We start from the raw sequence: 26,754 nt of genomic DNA on the forward strand, positions 1-26,754 counted from the left end.
TTAGGCCTGCTGTAGACTAAATAATTTTTTCTTAATGTTTCTGCTCAATCAAAATTCTACCATGGAAGATGAAGAAATGTACAGCATTTTTATTCCAGGGTTAACATTTTGAGCACCTGGCGTAGCATAACCAATGAGCTCTGCGTTGCAAGTGCAGATGTTTGGAAACACTGGGCACTGACCCATGGACAGCAATATCTCATTATATAGATGAAGTTGGTGGCTACTTATGTTGCAAAAAAAAGTGTTGTATTTGTGTGTTTACGTGGTATTTTGTTAATTAAAAGAACATTCCCTTTCTTAAATTACATATCTTCCTCTTCAAATTTATTAGTTATTGAATGAAAACTCTGTAACTTGGTGTTAACTTTGATTTACTTTACTTAATTCCTTTGCTCCATCACGAGCATAGGGCTTCAGTGAAACACCTGGCTCTGTGACATGCCAACTCCTTGATCTCTCCCCATGTTTTCCTTTTTTGGTTCCTGCTTCTTCTACTGTTCTCTTCCATGTGTTCTTCGGACTCCCTATTTTTTGGTGTTCCTGTCTAAGGCTGCTTTCTCGATTGATTGCTCCATAAGATTGTAAATGACTACTTGTTCAACCATCTCATGACAAACATTCAATTTTTCTTTTCCTCTTGCATTGACTCTCATTTCTTTAGTCTTGTTCACATTAATAGTGAGTCCTGCTATTTTTGCTTCCTCCTGTAGTCTTTTTAGTTTCTCCTTCATGTCACTAAGTCTTCCTGCTAACAAGCAGATGTCATTCACAAAATCTAAATCTTCTAGTCTATCTTTGAGTCCCATTGTATTCCTCTTTTCCTACAATCCATCGTTTTCTTCATAACTGTATCTACTAGCAGACTATGGTATTCCAACGATGATATTAAACATAATAAAATATATGTAAAATCCTACATGAGGAACAGCTGACATACTACATCGATGTTACAATAATTCTCCTAGTAGTGGATACAGTTATAAAGAAAATGATGGGTTGTAGGAAAAGAGGTGTATTATCTAATATATTCTGCATGCTTTCCATCACAGTCGCAGATGCTAGCCAGATTGTTACAGGAAATCAAATGTTTCCATTTAAAGTTGGCCTAAAATGGTAGATCTAGTCTCAATTACGGTATCTTGCTTAATGTGAACTTCCCATGAAAGCAATTAATTAGAAAATTGGTAACGTCTGAAGTGTCCATAGAGTGCATTTGAATCCTTTGAGTTTATGCTCATGTCAGCTTTAGGAAAGCACCTGAACTTTGAAATAACATTTGCAAGAATAGTAAACTTCTTATTTCCAATTACTTGCACAAAAACTTTTTTCAATAAAAGTTAGCCTAAATATTATTGTTGTCTGAGTCCTAATGGTATAGTCACATCACAATCAACATTTTCCAAAGTTCAGAAATATGTCAAGTTGTAAAATACCTCATTATACTTCAATTTCTTCAAAGCTACATGAGACAAATCAACATTTTCAAATGGTCAGAAGCCCCTCCACAATAGCATCTACTGTAAACTGTAGGTTCAGTTCTGATTTTCCTATACGAACATAAGGTGGACTTAGAACCATTTTTTATGTTGAATGGTCAGTCATCAGTATATAAGAGTATTGTACTAGAAGAACAATGTTACTACAGTGTAATGCATAAAGTATTGCCAAGCAAATTGTTCATTGCTATGTAATTTTCTTTGTTTAATCCAATGAGAGCTGCAAGAATTTAAACAAAACTCCAATCTGCACCTCCATACACACAAATCTATTGCTCATAACCACATTGGATATAAGAGAAACATTAATGAAAAAAAGATGAGGACAATTTGCTGAGAAATACGCATGGATCCCACTGTACCTAATATCTCATGTGCTGGAGCTATTACACAATTTCGAGTAAAATTCTGAATTTCTCTTATCATGTAGAGTGCTCAATTTATGTTCTTGCCTGATTTTGCCACATCTGGCACCTGTGAGGGTCTCCTTTGTGTTTCTTTATTCATTTCACCTCAGCACCATTCCTTGTCACAGTTGATAGCAGAAGAAGTTAGACGTATAATTACAAAATACATATATGTCAATCAAAGTCTTGAAGTATTGTGTTGTGTGTTATTGAAATATGTGCAATTTAATGGACTTTTGTTTTCAGAAGAGGCAGATATAACTGGAGAGGAGAATGATGCTGGTGCAAAAGAAGGTTCAGCAGATGAGAGTTCTGCGTTAATTGCAGATAGTGGGGCTACAGCAGAGGGCAGTGGGCATTCAGCATCTGAGCCCATGGAAACTGATGCAGCAGCTGTAAGCATTAAACATGTTCTAATATTTTTAACTACTGTATGTAAAAAACTTCATTTTTATATCTGATGGTCCACTTCGTACAGAGAAGAAAGAGAATGTTGAAGTTCAAAGAAAATATTCTTCAATGTAACCAGAAAAGTGGATCATTTCACCTTAAATCATTTTTCACACTTTTATTAAATTGCAACTTCTATATTAGGGATGGGACCGATTAATCTGTACTCTATCGGTATCGGCCATATAGGCACATCGGTAAAATTACAGATTATTTTACCGATCCGATATATCAATAAATATCTGATAAATTAGTGCAAAATTCTGCCCTTTTGTTGTAATTTTTATGGATAATCTCCATGCTCTACTTTCTAAAAAAAAAAGTCTAAAAAGGAACTTCTTTTGCACTGCAGTCACCTTGAAACAATTTATTAAAAGGTCAATGTACCTTTCAGGTCCTTCAAGGACCATTACTAATTTTATATCGGATTGGTAGAATATCGGTATCGGTAAATTTTATATCGGTACTTTATCGATATCAGCCAAAATTTCATATCGGCCCATCCCTAATATACACTATGTAGCCAAAAGTCACCAGACACCCAGTGCTGTTCATTCCAAAGACACCAGCCATGTAACTAATAGGATGTTGGACCTCCCTTCACTATTACTACAGCATTTACTCTTTGAGCAGGCTTTCCACTAAGTTCTGGTATATTGCTGGTGGATTTTTTTCCATTCATCCTGTAGCCTCTTGAATAATTCATGAGCGGTTTTCGGTCGAGTGAATCTGGCATGCAATCATCCCAAAGATGTTTGATGGGATTCAGGGCTTTGAGCGGACCAGCTAAGCACTTCCACCTGATTGTCCTCAAACCACGATGCAATGGACCCTGCTCTATGGACAGGGTCATTATCGTACTGAAAGAGAAAATGTCCTCATAACCACTGTTCAATGGTGTTGGGCTCGAGCCCAAACGAGGAAAAACAGCCCCAGACCATGACACTACTGTGAACGTTCACTTGGGCAGTGACTTTCTGCTATATAGTGTGTGTGTATGCACACAGTGTGTCCCATAATTTTCCAAACGAGGATGAGAAAACAGGAATCGCATATAATGATGCTTTTGGGTGTAACATTCCTTGTGCTTCAATACACTGAATGCAACGCTCATACAGCTTGTAAAAACACTTCTGGAAGTCTTTGATGGGAATAGTGTTGAGATACTCGGTCGAAGCTCTTTTGAATGTCTGCAACAGCATCAAACGGTTCCTTTCAGCCGCAATTTCAGTTTCCGGAAAAGTAGACCGGAGGAGACAGATCAGGAGAACATAGGGGATGATCAATCAGAACAATTCCCTTGGAGGCCAAAAACTGATGGACAACCTTAGACTGATGACTTGGTGCATGGTCCTAATGGTAGAACTCCCCTGTGATGTCTGTCCATTGGGAGCAAATTCCCTGTGAGTGATACCCACAGAGTCGAAGAACGTGATGAGCATTGTCTTGATACTTATGGGTCTTCTGCAGGTGAACTTGGAATTTCGAGACCCTTGGCTCTTCCACACCAAACTCTGGCACTTTGTTAACGGCTCATATTGTTAACACCATGTTTCGTTACCTGTTGCAATAGTTTTCAGGGAATTGGAATCTCTGTCCGCAAGCCCTAATTGGGGTCTCTGCAATATTGAACCCTTTTGTGTTTTCTGGTCATTTCCGACATGGTGACCTAGGGTAGTGTTGCTTGTGTTACTGTAACTTTTAAGAGGATACTTCCCCAATGTTCAAATTTACCAGCAAGAGAAAAAAAAACATTAGGATAATTGGAGAAGGGGTGTTTTTCCAAATCGTGCAATATGTAAATGCACTACTACATCAGGCATCAGTCTGGAAAATTATGGGACACACTGTGTGTATCAGGGAAATTACCTTCCATCCTTGTTCTTATGAGTTCTGGAATCTGATTGGGCAATATCTTTGTTTATAATGAATTTTTACATATTTGTGTGCATTAGCATTGGCCATTCTGATAGCAGAAACAAGTGGCACAATGTCAGTCCACATGGTTGAAACCAACCTATATTACCAGTAAAGTATTGATCTAGGCCCATTGAGAGAATGTAAAATGAGGTTTGTACGAGGTGCATTTCACCTGATTCAGGGCTGATTGATTATATCAAAAAGCAGAAAAGAAGTGTAGCTACACTGTATTATTGGTTACAAACACGTACATATCTACTCCATTTCTCAACATTGTCACCATAATTTTCCAAAGAATTTTGATACTGTTGAATAAGCTTTTTTACACCCTCTGTAATGAAGTTCATCACCTGGTAGTTAAGCCAACCCAACACTGCTGTTTCCAACACCTCAGTGTTTCCAAATCAATGACATGCAAGTCACTTTTTGAGGTGCAGGAATATGTGTTAGTCACTAGGTGAAAGATCCGGATTATCGTGAGTGATCAAAAAGCTCCCATTTGAACCTCTTAATTGTCTGGAGAGTGAGGACAACAGTGTGTGGTGATAGTCACTAGGTGCAATGTCTGGATTATCGGGAGTGATCAAAATGCTCCCATTCGAACTTCTCAATCTGGAGAGTGTGTGGTTTATCATTGTCGTGGATAAGAACAGTTCCTGAGCGTATATTTCCACGTCAGTTTTATATGGCACATCTTAGTTTTGATACAGTTTCACAGTATGCCTGTGCTGCAGTTGTTTCCCCCTGCTCCATGAAGTTCACTAAAAACCCACCTTGTTAGTCCCAGAACACATTGCCATTACTTTTTGTGCAGATGGAGTTTACTTGAACATTTTCACCTTTGGTGGGTGTGATTGCACAACACCATTGCCCGACTCTTCCTTCACTCATTTCATTCTAACCATACACTTCACAATTCTTGAATTTTGGTAGCATTATGACCTTTGGCGCTAAGCAATCAAATCACAGACTGTACTTCTCAACAGGCATGATTGTGCATTCTTGCAGCCATTTTATGCTATAACTCACAGGATAACAAACAGCTGACTAGCAAAAATATGATTGTTAGGTTGCCAATGAACCAGTTGATGTTATTGCGCAGGCACGACCCGATCACTGTTGCCAGGCACTTTTTATAAATAATCGACTCTTTCTTTTGTAATGCACCTCGTATCACAGTAGTGAGAAGAACTTTTTTCTTCCCAGTACCCGAGACCAATTGTAGCTATTGACTGGACCATATGAGTCATAAATTACAAAGTCACATCACAGTACTTAAGGGCTATTACAGTCTTTGGCCTCTCTGCTATTGCTTGTTGTACACAAGACAAACTCTTGCACATCCAAATCACAGCAGATCCCATACAATATCTAAACTCAAGTATTAGTGTGTGGTGGTGATTAAATCCAAACCGATACTTGCTGATACTGATACATAATGATATTTGCACACCTCTACTTTTTACTACATCAGTTTCTGAAGTGTTTTTGTTTAATACCTTCCAGCATATTTTTATATACATCATAGTGATGTAATTTATAAGAATTGTTTTAAGTATGGAATCAGAATGATTGTATGAAGGTGATGAAAGCAACAATACTAAGTATGTCATTACTAGAGGTCAGATTTTTAAAGGGAAAAATGTATATCAAAAAAGGACAAAAAAAAAAGGAAAATTATTGCCACAGAAAGAAATGAAAGAGGACTATAGTTTATTTTTGCACCCCACTAAAAATGTTATTTTAATTTAAAGATCGCATCGTTGCAACATACTCCCAACACTCATGGAGGGAAGATAAGGTAGAAGGTGCTTGTTCTTTCTTTCCTCTAAACTGCACCAAATAGACAATTGTTGAATGTTTTGTTTATGGAAAAGTACAGTCGTACAAAATGTTTGATATCTTTTCAATAAAGGGACCAAGGAAGATGCTTTTTTAAAAAGGGGGAATGTGGTCTGAAAAAGGGGGGAGGAAGTCAAAACCATGTAATCTTGGTGGAAGATAATTCTCAACACGTTATTTATTTCATGATCCATGTTGAAAAATAAAAACAGGAATTCCTTTAAAGCCCAGTCTCTAGTCATTACACAGTTGAGAAAATTCACAAGATATTGAATGTGGGATAGATAGTAGAATGTCTTTAGGTAAGGCAAGGAGAACTGGCAATCACTAGACGAAAAGAATTTGAGGAGAAGCTGGTAACAATTTTCATGTCAGAGATTGCCCCAAAGTGTGTTGCTGTGGTGATGAACCTTTGCACTTTACATTTCTAGTGATTTCTCTTATTATTTGGTTAATATTACTGTTGTGTTTTGCATGCAGAAACAGCTGCAGCTAGGAATTACCATTGTTTTAATTTGTTTATGTAATTTTACTATGGGGTCATTTTAATTTCTGCTGTATGGTTTAAAATAGTGTGCCCCTATGTGTATGTTACACTGCACATAGAAACTTTGATATGCACAAGCAAACTGTTCCAAAATATATTCTGTAAGTCCAATTTTAAGAGCTGCCCTCTTACTGTTCTCACTCCCCCTCCTTCCCCCTCTCTCTTCTTTTTCATTTCCTCTTTTTGCTTCCTATATCTCATTTTGTCTCTCAAAGAGAGAAAGAGAGAGAGAGCCCGCCCTCCCCAAAAAAGACATTAGAGATAGACTCACTGTCTCTCTATTTGCTGAACCCCTATACCGATTACAATACTTGGGAATTGAAACATGTGAAAGTCGTAGTAAGATCTATACCATATCAATCTACCAATGTGTAGCTTTAAAATACATGTATTTATAGTTTCACAAAGATAATGGTTTTAATCACAAATCATTTTTTTCCTCTGTTGCCACAATAATGAAAATTATACATCACTTCAGAGGGGGAGGATGTTCGATAAGTTTTATCTGGTTTGGAAACTGCATAATTTCCTAGAAATTTATCCTATGAGATTCCAGGACTCTGGAAAGGTGATGTCTAATTCCATGTCCCAGAAAAGTACCAGTAATAAGTAAAAGCATTACATGCTCAAAACTATTGTATTTATTGCCTTGAAGTTTACAAAATTTGAAAGAGAAACATTCTGTATTTGGTACACTGAAAGCAAGCCTGGTGAATGTCCATACATGTGGCAAGGGGGAAGAATGGTGAATGCTGTTCTTTCACACTTGAATCCCAACCAGTGAACAGAGAGGATGTTGGCCCCACAGGAAAAAAGTGTAGTTGGTATGTTGAGTGCAATGTTGTTTTCAGGTTGAATGCTGCACTAAAACAAATAATTTCAAAAACACAAAGTTCAAGGAAAGGGGGGGGGGGGGCACTTGGCATTTCCAAGGATAATATTGATCGATGGTAGGCTTCCTTGACACAGGATAGTAATAAATACGTTTTGAGTTTCTTGTTTTGATTATGTACTTCAAGAGAGTAAATACAGTAAGTTCAGAGATGTGATGTTTTCTTTTTCACTAGTTCCTCCCCAGATAGATACCCTTTATTTTATTAATTACATTTCTACGTCACCAGAAGTATAATTGCTTTGCAACATTAATATTTGTTGAAAGTCATGTAACATTTTTTTATCATCGGATACAGTGAAAATTGTGTCTTTTACGTATAGATATCCTTGTAAATTAGGTATTATGATTGTGCTGACTTGTTTTCTACTGAAGAGCTGTTTATAATTGCACCATTGGCTTGGAATGGAGTTTTGAAGATTTGGATTCAGTATAGTGAGGTAAGTAATCAGGATCCTTTCATGAAATAACTTTTTCACTTTAGTTGCAATTAGTATGGGAAACATTATCATTATTATTATTATTATTATTATTGTTATTTCATTATCATTTAAACAAGGATAATATAATTGATAAAATGCAAAAGGAGTTAAAGGAGATAGAGAGTTAAACGAGATGCAGAACTGGTTTCTTGCTCATATCAAATGTAGACTTTTTGTTGTTTCCCCCTTCTTTATCACAAGTCAGTTTAAATAATATCCATTGCACCTACTCAGTGGCATAGCGGTTATGTGGTCACCTTGTTCAAGGGGTTTCCAGGTTTGATACTCAATGGAGGTGCATAGTGGTTAAACCGAAGGTCCGGTTCCAATTAACCTATCTGTGCATAAAGTGGACTTAAATCTCTGATAACATCCACATATATAGAGGCAGATTGATTCAAACGTTATCTGTCCCACTATTTCTACCTTCATGATAAGTCATATCTATAAATTGTACCATTCTAAAGACAGTAGAAAATAAGATTTTTTCTGACGAGAGTGGCAGACTTCAAGTCAACTTGATTCGTATGTTCCAAACTTTTCTCTGGCAATGTAGGTATTAGAGCTTGTTTTTACTTGTAACTGGAAGATATAAAATTTCCTCATTCAGGCATTACAATTTTTCCTATATACACCATGATGTCAAATATCATTTATATAGAAATGAAGCTGTTTTGTAAGAATGATTTCAGATTCTTCTAAGAACCACTTCCCATAAATGAACACCTTCAGAAAATCCTTGCAGGTTATTTTCAGCTTTGTAAGAAATTGTAGTGGTATATCAGTTAGTGTTTCTCACCCATGAACTTTCTAACGACACCAAATAAATATAAAATTAATAATGATCTTTTATTTTTTGTACTTCAGAAAATTTTTGAAACAGTGTTCCCATTTATAACTCCAAATTGAGCAGCAATTTAAAAGTGTTAATTATTTTTAGTATGTTGTTTGCAATACTAAGTAACTTTAACTCACTTCTACAGTGTTACAGTGCCTAAAGGTTCATCATCACAACAAGCCCTGTTTCCTTTTTTTTTTTTCCTTCCTCTATGTTTTGCTGGTGATGCATTTTGATGTATGTTTATAATCATTCAACGTTTTACCCCAGCGAATGAATTTGTGTTGACATAGGTCTGTATGCATCTTATTGTGTTCCTCACTGCAGCAGTGAGAAATACTATTCCATATGGCCTTTTTGTTCATTTAATTTCAAATTCCACTGTGTTACATCTTCTTTAATGTAACAACTATTCTGTTGACAATGAAATCAGTGGACTTTGAAATAAGTAGTTGCTATACTGTGGTGACCTATTTCGTAGAATGAGCATTGTGTTGGTTTGTTAGATTAGAACTTGGGAATTGAAAGTTCGTGGCCATGAACCATTCACAGTAAAGGCAGAATGCATGACATGGACACAGCTTGTTTGAGAAAAGTCTTGAGTTTGGTGTATGGTGCTGTACGCTTGCCTGTTTGTTGGTATGCTTCATTGTGGTTTCGTCTCTTCCAAAAACTCAAATTTTCCAGGTCTTTTATCTGTGGCAAGCAATGTCATGTGGGTGTGTTTCAGTTGCTTTCACCATATATGCATGCACATATTTATCATTATACCCTACAATGCATTTTTTTTTTGTCTGATCCCATAATAGAAATAGGTTTTAAAAATTGTTAGTGAGAGACTTAGTTGATGCATTTGCCGTTTTAATGAATGTGACCATGGCTCTGAATGATGTTATACAGAGAGAGACTTACGTTGAAAATTTCATTTATAAAGGAAGTGCATGAATTGTGAGTTTACAATTCATAAGATCAATGGCAGATTTGTGCACTCAAATATATGTTGTAAATATCTGTAAACCAAAATTATAAGATACGAAAGTTTGTTTATTGCCACTTTATACTCAGATAGGGTACTTTGGACTGGACCTACAATTTAAAGTTGGAATCTGAATCACTGTGAAATGTGCCTTCACCCAGAATTCAACCTGGGACCGTTGCTTACAAGCTGAGTGTATTACCACCGGGCCATCAGGGAGGTCCTGTATACTTTAACACTATACTGGTCTCATCATTTATAAAGTATGCACTTTTGTGGAGGTGTATCTTATGCTATAATCAGAATGAAGGTTACAGCTTCTAAAAAGAACCGATGTCTAAGTTTTGAAATTTTCTCACGAGTTCAGTGGTATGCTTATTGTTGCTCTAGCACCAACTGTTACGAAGTTATTGATGTTTCTTTGTTGTTGTCAACTCAAACAAGGCTAGTCATGAACACAAGACCACTTACTTTTAAATGATGGGTTCAATGTGCTGACCACCTTGATGAACTGCTAAAGACAGTCTCGATTCCCCTTCGTGCAAAACCCTGTTTAAAGTGTGTGCAGTGAGGTTGGCACATGCGCCAATGATTCGTTGATTAATATGTTCCATATCCTGAATGTTCACTGAATACACTAATGTCCTTGTCATGTCTGTCCCCACAGGTAGAAATCTAGTGGAGTCTGTGGAACGGGGTGGCCACTCCACAGAACCTCACCAACCAATCCAAGTATTGGGAAATTGCATATCTCTGTACTGACAGACACAGTTGCCGTAATGATTACGAACGTCGTTCTGCTGGTAAAAAGCAGGGGATGACCCATCCTCAGACAACAGAGATGGCAAGATATCCTCTTCCAGCATTCAACGATACTCCAACCCCTGTTACGGTCCAGTCCCATTGATGAAGAAAGGACCCACAACACGAGTCTCCCCACACCACACCACACCAGTACCTTTCATACTAATGTGGGTTGCTATCCTACCAATACTGGATGTTCTGCTTGTTCACTTCGCCTGACACGTAAAAGTTTGCCTCATGAGTAACGAGCACTTTGAAGGCCAAACGGGGGCTTTGCTGTATTTGCTCTATGGCCCATTACACAAATTGCACACGGTGATCAGGATCGTCTTCTGATAGGTGATGGATAAATTGCAGCTTATAGGGGTGCCATGTATGCATTTTTAAAAAAACTGAAACAGACCAATTCACCAATATCTAGTGATGCTAATCCCTGAAAATAATAGAGAAGGTAATGATGGTATGGGTATGAGGGACATTGCTGAACTGTGTATTAATATTTTTAAAAATCTGGATAAAATTTGAGTACAGCAGAAATCTCTGTGGGGGGAATACATAGTTTATGTGGGATCCCTTCTTTGGTTAGTATGCTATGTCTACTTTGTCTGATCTCTTCTTCTGAGTGGTACCTTATACACTCCTTTCTGGTTGAAATGTCTCATTCTTGATCATATGCTATTTTGCAATGACTGCCTGTTGATAAATACATTTAGATTGTATTCAGAGCTTTCCAATGTTCCCATTAGGTGTCTAAGTATGTAAGATATATTAAGCACCAAGTAATTTGTGCAGTCACCTAGAAAGAAACCTGTCTGCAAATTGTCCTTCACCACTTCTAGTTACTTTTTCCATAAGCACGGTTTTTTATGAGGACAGAATTGTTCTGATGCTGGTAATTTTTTGGACAACTTTTGTTCATCATTGTGTTGACAATTTGTGTACACATACCTTTGTTGGTGACTGCAGCACACATTTTATTATTAATTGATCCCAATAGAATGAATTGATAGTTTCCTCCTCTGTTACAGGACCATGAGATTGCTACTGGTACCAGTCATGCAAGTCTACCAGAAGAGAGAAATGACATGGGCAATACAAAAAATACAACAGAAACAGACTTTTCCATCGCGAAAGATGAAAATGACTTCTCTAAAGCTGTACATGTGTTGCCTCAAGATGGTAGCGGAGGCGTGTTGTATAAGTGTGTCCACTGTAATTTTGCAAGTGATAGTGTGGGTCATATTAAACTACATATTTATTCACACAACAGTGCTAAGACATTCCCATGTAGTGTTTGTAAAAAGGTATTTAATTGCCAGGAGAGTTGTCAGAGGCATGTAACAATGGTGCATTCAAGTGAAAATTCTCTTCTCAGAAACTGTAACCTTAGTGTGGTCGGTGCAGGTGTAGGTGCAAAAGTGAACACACCAGGGGATTTTGTAGAGCAAGGAGAGGTGTTGGAATGCAACATATGTGAATACAGGACAACTGATAGGAATTTGTATGGCGATCATTGCCGCAAACATATATTTTTTAAGTTTTTCACATGTAAGCTGTGTGGAGAAGAGTTTGAGGAGAAAGGACAGTTGCATGCACATGAAAAGAACCACGGGTCATCAAGACTGTTCCGTTGTGGTGTGTGTTCTGAAATCTTCAGAAATAGTAATATTCTAATGAATCACTTACATAGTCATAAACTTTCAAAAGAAGAGAAAGGGAAGGTTTCTGCAGAGAAAACGAAAAACCCTTCGTCTAAGAGCCATAGTCTTTCTTCCTCAACCGGTGATAGAAGAGATGTGATTGTTGGGAGTATTGAGGGAAGTAAAAGTGAAGAGAAATCTGTAGACACGAAGGATAGTCAAAGCACAGCTGATGAAATAAAAAATTCTTCTGACAGCTTTAATTTTGAAGAATTATATCATTGCAGTAATTGTTTATATAGCACTACTAATAAGATCCATTTATTGCAACATTCCCAAGGCCACAAGCAGAAGAAACGCCATGGCTGCAAAGTATGTGGAAAGAGTTATGGCTCGCAGCAGTCGTTGTGGATGCATGTGAGGTATCATGCCAGCAGAGGTCCATACAAATGCTCCTTTTGTGATAAAAGCTTCCGTATAAGCAGTTACAGAGATATTCATGAAAGGAATCATCTGAAACTTGCGGATGGCAAATCTCCCGTCAATAATCAGGAAAAGATCAAGGTGAACAAAGCACCCATGTCTCTTCCAAAGGTTTTTGAGACAGCAGCCAATCTTCCAAATACCGATCATCAGTTCACCGTGTCCGAGAGTAAAAGTGTTCGAGGACACAGTGAGGATATATTGGAAATTAGTTTGAGTGATGCAGTAGACAAAAATTCCAAGGAGAGTAGTGATCTAAAGAAGGATCAAGGAAAATATTCAGCAGGCTTTGCAATTTCTGGCGAAACGTCAAGAAATGATAGTTGCAGTATGTCAACAGAAATCATTCCACTGCAGAATCTTGACCAGACAAGGCATGACACTTCAGGAGTTGCTGTTTTGAATAAAAGTTTGCTAACTGGCCTTTCACAAGTTCATCCTCCTAATATAATGACTGGGAAAACTACATTAAAAGGAAGAGTGTACAAATGTGGTATTTGCAACTTCAGATCTCGATCCAAGATGGTTATCAGCACCCATTTTAAGGAGCACATAAAGAGCTATCCTTTTAAGTGCCATAAATGCAGTAAGAGTTTCTTAGTAGAAAGCCAATTGGAGAAGCACGTGAAGTACCATGAAAAACACAAATATGATATCAAATGTCAGATCTGCAAGAAGCAGCTGGAAGACCTAGTGGAATATGAGTACCACATGAAATGTGAACACCATGATTCACATGTGGAATATCCTTGTCTCTTATGTAACAAGCTCTTTACCTCAAAACGGACATTTGTTATGCATCAGAGGTATACACATGAAGGACTGTGTGACCTTGAATGTGATATCTGCGGAAAATGGTGTTCGCGGGAAGCACAGTTACAGAGACATAAGGCAGTTTTTCATAGAGAACCATTCTGTCGTATATGTGGAAAAGAGATCACGAATCTTAAAACTTTAAATGAGCATGAACAAAGACATCGCAGAGATCCAGACCCTCACGTTTGTCAAGTTTGTGGTCGCATATTGAAAACTAGAGGTGGGCTGAGGTCTCACATGGTACACCATGTAGGGAACTTCAAAATGTACTGCCCCCACTGTAACAAAGGATTCATGGCCAAGAGCATGTACGACGATCACGTGGCAACACACACTAAGGAAGATAGATTCACATGTGATGTTTGTGGGAAAAAATTTTATCACCAGAGTACATATTGGATTCATCGCAAATGGCATGACAATCCTTTCCCTTACAAGTGTGATATCTGTGGGGAGAAGTTCCGCCATTCCTCTCGCCTTGCCATACACAAGAGGCGGCACACTGGAGAACGTCCCTATAAATGTCCCAATTGTTCTCAGCGTTTCCTTACGGGTGGATCATTGAAAAGACATCTCATTAAACACACAGGACAGTATCCTTATTACTGTCCCGTCTGCAAAAGAGGTTTTGATGGCCGTCATAAGCTAGCAATACATTTAGCAAGAGTCCACAATGATGATTCCATGCTACAGAACCAAGAGAAGAAAGTTGAGTACAAGGTGGTTGTCCACAGGGATGAAGAAGCTTTAATGCAACTCATTAATAGTAGTGGCGCAGACAATTTAGAAGAGGAATGTACCACTTCAGTTCCAGAGAGAATTGTTGAAGTTCAAATTAATGATAAGGAGCAAGCAATAGCAACCATATCAAATGTAATAGATGAATGGTGTGAAGAGACCTGTACATTTAAAGAAGAGAAGAGTGAAAGTTGATGAATCTGCAAAAGGCAATGCAAATATGTAAAAATGCTTGTTTTCGGGCTAAAAAAAATGTTAGCTTTATTGTCCTTATTGGAAAGTAAATGTAAATATATGAAGAATTACTTGATCCAGTAGTAATGTTTTTCTTTTACTTTATTTACCCATCCAACTAATAAAAATATTGCTTTTATGTTGTGCATAAACAGATAACTGTTACTCTTGGCAGTATCTATTATTAAAATATTTTTATATGTTAATAAAAATATAAAAATGTATAAAAACCTCAATTACTTACGACAAGTGAGTACCATTCGTCGATAAATGCGACATTTCGGGGGTCTGACCACCCCCTTCTTCAGAACCCCCACACAAATGAATAAAAATGGTTAAAACTATAAAATTCCAATTTATAGTAAGATGGTAAGGGATACGATCAATTTATATTTGACGAAGACAAGTTTTATCCAATTATGTTTTACTACTTCAACCCACACCCTTTTTCTTGTTTGATATAACTTGACGTGGCAATGTGGTGATATATGCCTAAGGAAAGCCTAAAGAAGGGGGTGGTAAGACCCCCGAAATGTCGCATTTATCGACGGATGGTATATTTAAGGGTATATTAGGCTTACTACTCCTATCCATTGTAGGTGGTTCTGGATTAATGTGATTAGTTTTTCCTGCTGTCTTTGTTATTATTATTCCACTTAAGTTGAAGGTAGGGGCAATCATTTGTATTTTATTGGGTGGATGAATTGGATATAATATCACGTCTTTCTTGTTCGAAATTTATCCATTTTTTAATAATAAAATAATATATTATTTATTAGGAGGGATATGATTTTTACCTTATCTATCTTCGGGTGGATTAATTGGTAGTTCATTTACTAATGGAGGTTTATATATTAGGGCTATTGACTACGGATGAAGTGAACTTGTAGGTGGACAGGGGGTGTATAAATATATAAGGAGTAGTTCTTTAAATATTCAACTAATACATTCTAACTATTTTAATATTTATTTTATATTTTTATTTTTAATAGTAATTTTATTAATAATTTATGTGTGTTTATATAGCTTATAGTAAAGCATAATATTGAAGTTATTAGGAAGAATAGAATAATTCTGTAAGCACTTCTTGAACTTATTTAGAGTTCAGCTTTATCATGAAAAGATAATGTAATTTTATACTAAAGAAATAATGTTAAGAGTATTAATGGAGTTTCACCACTAAAGATGGAAGTTAGCAGCCCCCACTTGATACTATACCCCTTAACTGAGGAAATAATCCTAATTTTATTATTAACATTAATATGCCGCCTTCCTTTGGCTTCAGTTAAGTAAGCAAGGGTAATATATACCAATTTATTCAGGTCGAAGCTGATTGCTTTTGCTTCTTGCTCAATAAAGTAAATTGAATTATTCAATACCTTTTGAATGCAACTCAAATGTTATCATTAACTATTACTCCAACTATGAAATTCCAATTTATAGTAAGATGGTAAGGGATACGATCAATTTATATTTGACGAAGACAAGTTTTATCCAATTATGTTTTACTACTTCAACCCACACCCTTTTCCTTGTTTGATATAACTTGACGTGGCAATGTGGTGATATATGCCTAAGGAAAGCCTAAAGAAGGGGGCGGTAAGACCCCCGAAATGTCGCATTTATCGATGGATGGTACTCACTTGTAAGTAATTTAGGTTCTTACACATTTTTATATTTTTATTAATATATAAAAATATTTTAATATTTGCTAAAAGTGAGTAATTCGCACAACGCAAAATATTAATTTGGTAGTATCAGCTTATGTAGTCATCAGTTAACCTTTGGCAGCTCGCTACGTTTACCACCTCGTGGCAGCAATTAACGTGTCGTTTCTCCAAAGCTACACATGATATTTCAGTTGTCTTTTTATATATATATACACACACGCCTTGATATTATGGCATACTTGAATCACAAAAGAATATATCCATTGTTACTATTATTAACGAGTGAAATTTGAAAATATTTTTTGTTTTTCCTCAGTATTGTGGGATAGATCTTATGCCAACTTTGAAAAGCGCTCACATGGAAAGTGCTCGTCTATAGAGGCTCTTGTCCACTAAAGGTTAATCTAATATTACTGATAATTTTACTGATCTATCTTTAAGTAGTCTCTAATTTAATGCAAAATGGCACCTTCGTTTCTAATTATTTATCAAAGCAAAATCCAGTACAGTTACATAAATTAAAGTGGTTAAAAAGCCAGTCTTATAGTAGATTTGCAATTTTATGTGTGCTGGGTTATCAATGTCAGTAAAAATTCACGGGCCGATGCTTAGTGTATGGAGCGAAAAAAAAAAAATTCAGTTGAATTCTTTCAAGGAGTTAAAATTGTAAAGATAAAAGCATACTATAAAGACACATTCAGCAATCCAATCACACCAGCTTATCTTTTTTGTTTGTTGGTTTTATGTTGCTTGTTGTGTCACTTTTGGCTGCAACAATTGCAACATGAATACACTGTTGCTGATGCATAACAAAGCAGTTGCAAGGTTTCTGGTTCGTTGATTGCTGTTGATTTACTAATAAATGCACTAAATGCAGGTTGACCAAATCCTCTTGTTATTATTAAGATAAAATATAAAAATAAACCATTACAAACTTACATGCTATGGGGATCATCAATAATCTCTAGATTACTTCTTTTACATGTTATTTCTGAAGTAACTTATACAATCACTATTCAGTTATTTGATTTCACTCAGTGTGGTTAGCTAATGTGTTTTCTTTGAAGCACTGATTCTTCTGAATATCATCGTACTTAGAGAAAGTTTAACACTTGCTGGTTGTTTGCTTTTACAGCAGCACTAATGGGGAATATTTAATTAAGGGAGGATGAAGCAACAACAGGGTGGCTACTCACTGGGAATTACTTGAATTGCAGGAATTATGCGTGAATTATTAGTGTGGGGCGTTACCCCCACACCCCCTATACGCCTTCATGGCGTGGTGCTATGCACAGGGGAACACTTTTTTCTTTTTTATTATTGGATCCGGGAATTGTACTAAATTAATTCACTCACAGTCACAAGATGGCCTCATGTCTTGAAGATGACGTCAGTAAGATAGCTACTGTTTTTGCGTAAACGTTCCTGAAGCTGTCTAGGAACATCGTGCATGGCTCGACGTAACATGCCCCAAGGAATCTGGTTGATTTCCTCGAAGATTCGTGTCTTCAGTTCCTCAACTGATGCAGGTCGATGTTCGAACACCTTTGTCTTGAGGTAACCCCACAAAAAGAAATCGCAGACCGAGAGATCTGGGATGGCACCAAATCAAGAAATCAGTCTATTGCCAAACAAGTGTCTCAATTCTGCAAATGACTGCCGAGTTGTGTGTGATGTTGCCCCATCCTGTTCAAGAAACCAGGCGTTGTCACGAATGTGTGTAAAGCGATTTAGTTCTTGAGCAAGGAAGTTGTTCACCATAGCAACATAACATTTTCGGAATTCACTGTTAATGACTTACCTTCACCATCTTCAAAAAAATAAGTGTAACAGCACTTCATGCACTAACTGCAGATTTTAAGAGGATAATGAGTTACCTTCACCATCTTCAAAAAAATAAGTGTAACAGCACTTCATGCACTAACTGCACTAACCTTGAAACAGTAATGTATTCAGATATATTTATATTCCAAATGGAGTTACATCACGTCCAGGAATGTGAAAATATCTACGATTTCTCTGGGTTACCAAGTTGCAGCAGTAGTGATGAAGTAAGAATATTGTTGTATCCTGAGGTTGAACTCAAGTGAGAAATACAAAAATTTCAGTGTTGATCCAGCTTGTGGGGAACAGTTAGAAAGTTACTTAGAAGAATCAGCAGGCTGGATCAAGATTGCCTGGAGAACAGCAGCTATGTATTGTCCATGCATCACCAATGAAAAGCTGTTTGGCTCAGGCATGGGGGGAGGGAGGATCGACTTATTATGGCTAGGTAATATAACTGGTGTGTAAAGTGCACCAGAATGGAAAGCTGCATGGTACTGTAGTGCTGTACGTGTATCAAATATGTCACAACTGAACACATGACTCTGTATCAGACTGGTCAGTGTATTATTCTACAAAGCCAGAAATCCCGTAACTGTTTTTCTTTCTTATATTTAATTTCATCACAAAATAAAACAGATACAAGATAAAATCGGAGGAAATTTTATAGAAATAGACCTATGGATGCCCCTAGCTTAATCACACAAATAGAACCTACTTCAACATTGGCAAGTCAGAGTGAGTCTTAATGACAACTAAAACCACATCAGCATATTGAGTATGCCCAATAACCGAGAACAGAGTCTTCTCGAGGAAAGTAAGACAAAGTACACATAATTTTTAATCAAACTTTCACTTTGCAAGATAAAATCAAACATTCTTAATAGTGTCAAGTGAAGTGTTGTGGAAAAATCAGCTGCCAAGTATATCAGTGAAATTGTCAATATTTCTTATTGCAGAAAGCTGTAACTTCCCCCAATTGTATCACATGAATATAAATGTACACCTTAGGTCATTCCTAAATATGCAGCTTCTTTTACTAATGCAAAATCTGTCAGTGAAATCAGATTTCACATTCATTTCTTAGGAGGATGAATAATATATCACATGTTCTCCTCACAATGTAGTGGTAAGTTTTTCATTAGTGCTCTGTTTGTATTGATGAAAGGTTTCAAACGTCCTAGATGTTTTTGTAGCACTCTGGGTTCTCTTTTCCCATTTGCACAGTGTTAAAATGACCAGAAGAAAACATCACAATAGGTGCACAACACACCAGCTAGACCTGTTTCATTGCAAATTAGGCAGGCAAACCATAATTGTCCCCCTTGACCATCATCACCCATTGCTTTGAAGAAATATGTGTAATAGAGTATTCAGACATACATTAAATTATTTTTTCCTGTAGCTTGTGATAAGGAAGATACAGGCTTGTACAGGTGAGAAAATTGTACATTTTCAGCCAAGTGAACGTGCTTACCATCGTTATAAAGGTAAAGATACCCCTGTGCGTGGGCACACATGCCATGAAGCCATATTGGGTGATGTGGAGGTATATAGCTCAACATATTCTTGATCTCGGCTATAGTTGGGATGATGTGATCAGCCACATCATGCCTGGCCACCTTTAACCCCCCCCCCCCACACACACACACAGATACCCATTTAGAAGAGTTTGGTTGGGTCTCAAAACCATGCAGAAACAGGGAAATGACTGGAAAAATTCCTGGTCCAGTTCACCTGCTCCAGGATGGATTCGAACCCAGGTCTGAGCAACCGTGGCTCTATCATCAAAGTTATGCCACTCAAGTGTTGCACACTTCCATTCTTTTAACATTGTTTTATGTTAATAACAAGAAATAAAATTTACATATGATGGATTTTCCATTTTTCAACAATGTTTTCTAAAATAGCAAAAACATCTGGTGCATTGAATATAGTCAAGGATTGTAGTATGTAAAATGCTACCTTGAATGATAGCTACACTGAAATATTAATGGATGAAAACTGAACAAAAATGAATTTTCACGTTGAAACTGAAATATCTCAAAAACCCATTTTTGATTGAGAATTGTAAGAAATAATCTTCCATCGTGGACCATAAGAACTGTGGAATCCAAGTGGGCAATATATTTCATTCTTTGTTTATAATAATTGTTACATACATGGGTGCATTAGGATTGACCATTCTGATCATAGCCAGTAAGGACAAAGTATCCATCCATAAATGATAGAATGGAGGCACACAATGGTTCAGATCCCACTTTAAACTCTAGGTCCAGTCCCGATTAGCCTTACTGTGCATAAAGTGGACTTAAAACACCAAATCAATCAATCAATAAATAATAGAAAGAACACATATTATCAATAAAGAATTGACTAACACTCATTATGAAAAATAAATGAAATAGGTTGTTTTATCCCATAATTCGTAAAAGAGCTATTTTTTATCTGAACTTTATCAAAATTATGGTTAATTTGTAACGTCACGTTGTGTAGCAAGTGGTCACAAATGGTCTGCAACCAGAGTGAGTCTTGAGTGGTCTGCAATCATACCTCTAAACAGTCTGAAGATAGATCCTCCTTTTTTACAAGATCAAGTGGCATAATTTGAATGAAGATCAGAAAGATTAGAATTATGAGACCAAAGTTAACACCTTATTTAATTTATTTTCATAGTGAATCTTGATCAGTACATTATTATGTTGGTCATCCAATTGTTTATGGCTGAATATTTTGCCAACGGAAAAATTTATTATAAACAAACAACAAAAATACTGCCCCCTCTGATTGCAGTTCCATGGACAGTGATGGAACAATATTTCGTACAATTCTGAAAAAATCAAAAATTGGTTTTTGAGATATTTCCAGTTCAAAAAAATGTAAAAAAACATATTTTTCTATGTTTGGTCATTAATATTCTACCAAGTTATTGTTGAAGGCAATGATCACACTTTTTCTTGACGGAAACTAACCTGTACCTTCAATGCAATGGATGTTTTTGTTATTCTAGGAAATATTGTTGAAAAATGGGAAAAAAATTAAGTTTCACAGTTTTCATTTTTTTAAAAAAATATCTCAAACTGCATCCAACATTGATTTCCTGTTATTAACATAAAGTGGTGTTATGACCATTTCAAATAAAAAAGACTGGAAGTGTATAACACTTCATTTCTGTGTGGCATAACTTTGATGATAAACATGTTTTCACGTCATTTTGAAAAGTACATTTTCCTCGCGTATTTGCAGGTATATGTTCGAAGAAATCAGTGATGGTCAAGGGGCACCTCCTGCCTGAATTAAGATGGAATGGCCCCAATAGTTGAAAAAAATTCATTTCATTCATCCCTAATACATAATGTTTTCTTTCTTATTGCATGTAAATTCAGATGAACACTACACATAGCTCTTGATTTATTGGTTGGCCTTTAATAAGGTCCATGTTTGATTCTCATTTGAAGCACAGTCATGTGAATACTACTTTGAACAATGCATTGGATCTTGATTGAATTATCTGTGCATAAAGTGGACTTAAATATTTGAGCTGTTGGTAGATGTCAAATTCATGCCCATCCAATAAAGGTACATTTATTTTAATCTTTTCTTAGGCAGAAAATCACTGAATAATTAACATAGTTAAAAAAGAATAAAAAATCTTGGACAGACTGTCCTTCAAGGAAGATTTCAGGTATTTGTGTAAATTCTGTAATTTATAATTTCTGTATGGTGGCTTCAGTTTCTAATTGAGATTCAACTTCTAAGCTTTGGCCCAGAAAAAAATACAATAAATATACAGTATTTCCATATTGTATTTTGCAGGGTGATGGATTGGATATTGTAAAACATGAACCAGGGGAATCGGGGACTGAAGAAGCTGCAGGTGATTCTAATACCTATGTGGATGATGATTTAGAGGAGAAGCTTGCCCGCTTGCTGGGTGAAGAACCTGTTCAGGCTACTCCTAAGAAAGACCAGCCCGAGAAGAAAAAACTGTATAAGTGTTCTAACTGTAATTTTAAGTCCTTTAATATAAGTGATGTTAAACCTCATATTGCTACATGTGGGAAGGGACAGAGTCAATTCAAATGTGGTATGTGCAACAAGATTTTCACGAAACGTGCAGATGTTAAAACTCACGTCATGGAAGAGCATCTGAAGAAATGGACCTGCCACTTCTGCGAACAAACATTCAATGATGATGCGACTTATTCTTCTCACATGCAAACGCACATCTCTGCAGATAGCTCTGAAAGTACGGCTGGGGTTGGAAGTGCAAGCATCGAGGAAGCTGCTAAAGCAGATACTGCTTATGGGTGTAGTGTGTGTGAATTCCAGACGAGCGACAAGACTGTATTCGATGAACATTGCAGGAAACATGCAACACTTAGAGCTTTCAAATGTAAAATCTGTGGGCAAATATTTGAGAAGGAAGATATGTTGACCAACCACATGAAAACTCACAAAAAGTTAATATTCAAATGTGGATTGTGCTCAACACTTTTCAAAGAGAAAGCTGATCTGGTGAAACATCTCCAGAACCACAAGGCTGCTTCAGCTGGTCAACCGACCATAGAGCCTGGGCAGACTTTACTTATAGGACCTCCTCAGCCTACGTCTGAAGACCAAGCCGGTGTTGTAGGAGCAAGACCCTCCCAGTCATTCAAGCTTTACAAGTGCACACGCTGCACCTTCCAGACGTACTCAAAACCCGACATCAAAGCTCACGTTAAGGCTCACAAAATGAGCATGGAGAGTAGCTCGGATGGCAGTCAGCAGGCACCTGCCGACAGCAGCCAACAGTTGAAGTGTGAAGCTTGCTCATTAACTTTCCTGAATGAAATGCTTTATTTGCAACACATGAAGCATCATGAACAGAATCAAGAGGCAGAGGGTGCAAGTCTTCCTGCTGGACAAGTGGCTGCCGCTTCCATGCCCTTAGTCGATGAACCTGAGCCAATGGAACAAACTGGTGAAGGCGATGCAGGTCAGCTGAGTGGGTTAGTGAGCAATATAGAGACAGATAAGATTGAATCTTCTGGTGTTGAAGGCACAAGCAATGTCCAAGATGACCTGCAAAAAAACGAAGCTGGAATATGTAAGGATGGGAATGGTTGTAGTACTCCAGTTGGATCCCTTGAAGGTGCAAAAGGCACAGACTCCTCGACAGAACAGCAAGATGCTGATAAGGCAGTTCAAAACTCTGAGGCAGAAAAGGTAAAGCTGCTCGTTTGTGGAATGTGTGGAATCAGAACACTTGACAAGGAAGTTCTTAAGGTTCACATAAAGTCACATGGAAATGAGAAAATTTATAAATGCTACTCCTGCGGGAAAGATGCAAAGAGCCCTCAAGATTTAATGAAGCACATGAAAACCCACACAATCTGCATGTACTGTAATGAAGTAATGATAAATGTAGATGCACTTGAGAAGCATGTTGAGGAATTCCACCCGGACAAGACACGGCAATGCAGGCTCTGTTTAAAGATGTATCCTACGAAGGAGATACGAGTGGAACATGAGAAGAAGCACTTCCAAGTGGAGACATTTGGTTGCCACTGCGGAAAGAAATTCCCAACCGAAGCATCTCGGAAGAAGCACGAAGAGACTGTTCATGAGGTTCCAGAGGCTCCTGTTGTGCTGAAGAAAGAAGATACCTCGCTTGCGATGGCTCGTGATAGGAAAAGGCTGCAGGGGAGGAAAAGATGCAAATGCATGCATTGCAATAAAATCTTCAAAAGCAGGAAAGCCCTGAAATGGCATCTGAAGCTGCATGCTAGAATTTATAAAGTTCAGTGTCCACTGTGCAACAGAGAATTCCCATCTCACGGTGGACTTGAGGAACATATGAGTGAACACAAACACAGAAAACGCTATACTTGCAAGACGTGTAATAGAAAGTTTGCCTTTTACAATTCCTTTATGCTCCATTGCAAGTGGCACAAGGATCCGTTTCACTACAAATGCCATGCATGCAATAAAAAATTCCATTCTTTGTCTCTGCTGACAGTTCACAAGCGTCAACATACCAGAGACCAGATTCACAGCTGCCCACAATGTTGCATAACATTTGCCGATAGTAGCACTTTGAAGAAACACTTAATATCACACACTGATATATTCCCATATTCATGTAAAATTTGCCAGAAGGGTTTTGCAAAATTGTATACATATGGTCGACATTTAGCTGCAGTTCATCGAGATAATAGTATTTTGAAACAAGTAAAGAAAAGGCGATCAAATGTTTCTTCAAGTGATACGAAAAGCATCACAAGATTAGCTGACGAAAGTGTGAGTGCTTCAAGTATGGAAGATGAGAAGAAGAACTTGTCTGAAGACACACAGAGCTCTTCGTTCGCTGGGGAGATGATGGAAGATGACATTTTGGGCAACTCTGTTCCTGTTAGAACTGTGGACATTGAAGGTGGCAGTGAGACAAGGGAAGAAGGCATGGGTGACAGCAGCTCTTCTAGGATGGAAGATGTCATCAGTGGAGAGTCTCAAGTGGCAGGCATTGGAATTGAAGAGTCTAGGGTGGTGAATATTGTAGTGGAAGGTTCCGAACAGAGTGTGGCTAATGTCAATTTGGAAGAAAATGCTGCCATTATGTCTGATCTCTGGTACGAGTAATAGGTTGCACTATATTGATTTAATATACAGCAAGTTCAAATGAATGACTTTGAAAGCTTCTATGAATCAACCCTTCTCATAGTGATTACTGAATTAGGTGATGTAACTCAAGATTTTCTAAGTAAAAGGTGGGTGTTAAATGTTTTCTGAATTACAATATCATCCATGTTATGCAAGTATTGTTTACGAAATAATTTAAACAAGCTTTTAATTATTTTCCAAACACCTTCTTCATTTAGAGTAACAAAGGAATGATTTTTTTAAAGCAGAAAATGTGCAAGTGTTGTGATATACACATGAACAATAAGTTACACTAGAGGCTTCATTCAGAAGAAGGTGATACTTGTTAAAATTAGACTTATTTCCGACAAGTTGCCTTTGTCCCACTGTCATGTCATGAAAGTCATCTGAACAATATTCTTGAAGAATATATAATAGGTCTGTACCAATAAAATAAATTTTGTGGCCAATGTGGAAGTGTAACTGTTTTCGCCATGTAGATTGGCAGGCAGGGCAATCTTGACGATTTATAGCTGATCATTTGTGAGGCAGGTATTGATTGGTTTTGTTCAGGTTTAGTTCCATTATTGAAACAGTTTTATATATGTTTCTGTAAATTGTAGTTTGTAAGTAATCGTTTAGTTATGCAAAGATTATATTAATATCAAATTAGTTCATTCCTTTTTTTTTTTAATGTATTCATGTTTGAGTGTGTACCTTTCATCATTAATCTCCATTAGACTTGTGAAAGATTTTGTACAGATTTACTACAGTAATTACTGATGATTTAGTCTTTGCTTGCATGCTTTGAATTGTACAAAAAAAAAACTCTACATAAATCTTTCCATGCCATTTATTAATTAATCTATTTCTTACATTGCGAGTTACGTTTTGTGCTGCTGCTTACAAAAGATACATTTGAAACAAAAGGCTCTTGAGCTTTTCTGTTGCTGCAGATGTATTTTTTCTGGTTCATAATTTGTACCCAGATTTCTGTAAGTTGTAATTATTTAAGGATTCTAAAATAACCTTTTTAAAAAAATTGGAACATTGTGACAAAAAGAGCCTTGTAATATTTTTCTTGTCACATAAATGATTTAGACATAGATTGATAACAATAAAATCTATATCAAAACTTCTTTTTTTTTATTGAACTTGAGTTGGAAAAAAGTTGCCATATAAACTTGTTTGACCATGTGACCCAACAAGAAAAAGACAACAGATATAATATTTTGTGCCACCTTCAGGAGAAACACTATACACTGAAGTTTAAAAATTTTCATTATTTTATTATATGTATGTTTTAGGGCTGACCCATTACCACTTTGAACCACCAATATTAGATTCCCACCGATATCGATGCTTGAAAATAATGTTCTAATATTAGTTGTGTAAATATTTCACAAATTACATGCATCATTTTACCCAAGTTTTGCTTTAAAATATTGAAGAATTACATCGGAATATTAAAATATGTGTTTTGTAATCACAAAATTGGTGCAAAGTAAAAATAAAGTTCAAATTTGACCAATTTGCCAGGATAATTAGACTCTGCGAAAGTGTTGCACTTATTTTTGTGGACCCTGTGAAAAACCAAAATACCAGAAAAGTATCGGCTGGTATCAGTACATAAATTGTGACTGATATTTTCCAATGCCAGTACATCAATATGCCCAATCCTAGTATGTTTGAATTGCATTTCTATAGTACAAAGTACAGTGGGATCCATGAGTATTACTTTGCAAATTGTCCATCACCATGTTCGTTCACTTTATTTGACTCAATAAGAGCTTCAAGAATTAAAAGAAAACTCAAAACAAGCTGTTGACAACTTCTGCACCAGTATACATAAAAATCCATTGCTTAAAAAAACACAGGATGAAAGAGAAAAAATACAGTAGGTTCCCTCTAGTTTGGTTTTGGTTGGTTCGGCCTGCCCCCACTGCCTTGCTGGCAACAAGTCACCACTTGTGTGTCTAGCACTGGAAAGTATTGTGCTGTACAGATCAGTCATCTACAGCTCTTGCTATTGTGCAGACTTACTGCTTGCGTTTCTTTGTTTATTGTC

The 26,754-nt window shown here is 36.9% G+C and overlaps 1 protein-coding gene across 3 annotated transcripts in view; it reads left to right on the top strand.

Moving 5' to 3' along the window:
• The window catches only part of LOC145998967 (uncharacterized), a 29,704-nt gene extending 3,889 nt beyond the window's left edge, over positions 1-25,815 (top strand). For 2 of the 3 annotated variants that reach the window (XM_083135805.1, XM_083135806.1), the window contains exons 3-4: positions 2,153-2,301; positions 11,686-14,614. In XM_083135805.1, coding sequence (XP_082991931.1) covers positions 2,153-2,301; positions 11,686-14,529 — 2,993 coding nt within the window. In that variant the 3' untranslated portion in view covers positions 14,530-14,614. Of the gene's footprint in view, positions 1-2,152; positions 2,302-11,685; positions 14,615-21,878 lie in introns of those variants that run through there. The other variant, XM_083135807.1, reaches the window with a different exon arrangement.
• The last annotated feature ends 939 nt before the right edge of the window (positions 25,816-26,754 follow it).

This window comes from Lepisma saccharinum, chromosome 14, assembly GCF_977018435.1.
Source record: "Lepisma saccharinum chromosome 14, izLepSacc3.1, whole genome shotgun sequence".
Lineage (NCBI taxonomy): Eukaryota > Metazoa > Arthropoda > Insecta > Zygentoma > Lepismatidae > Lepisma > Lepisma saccharinum.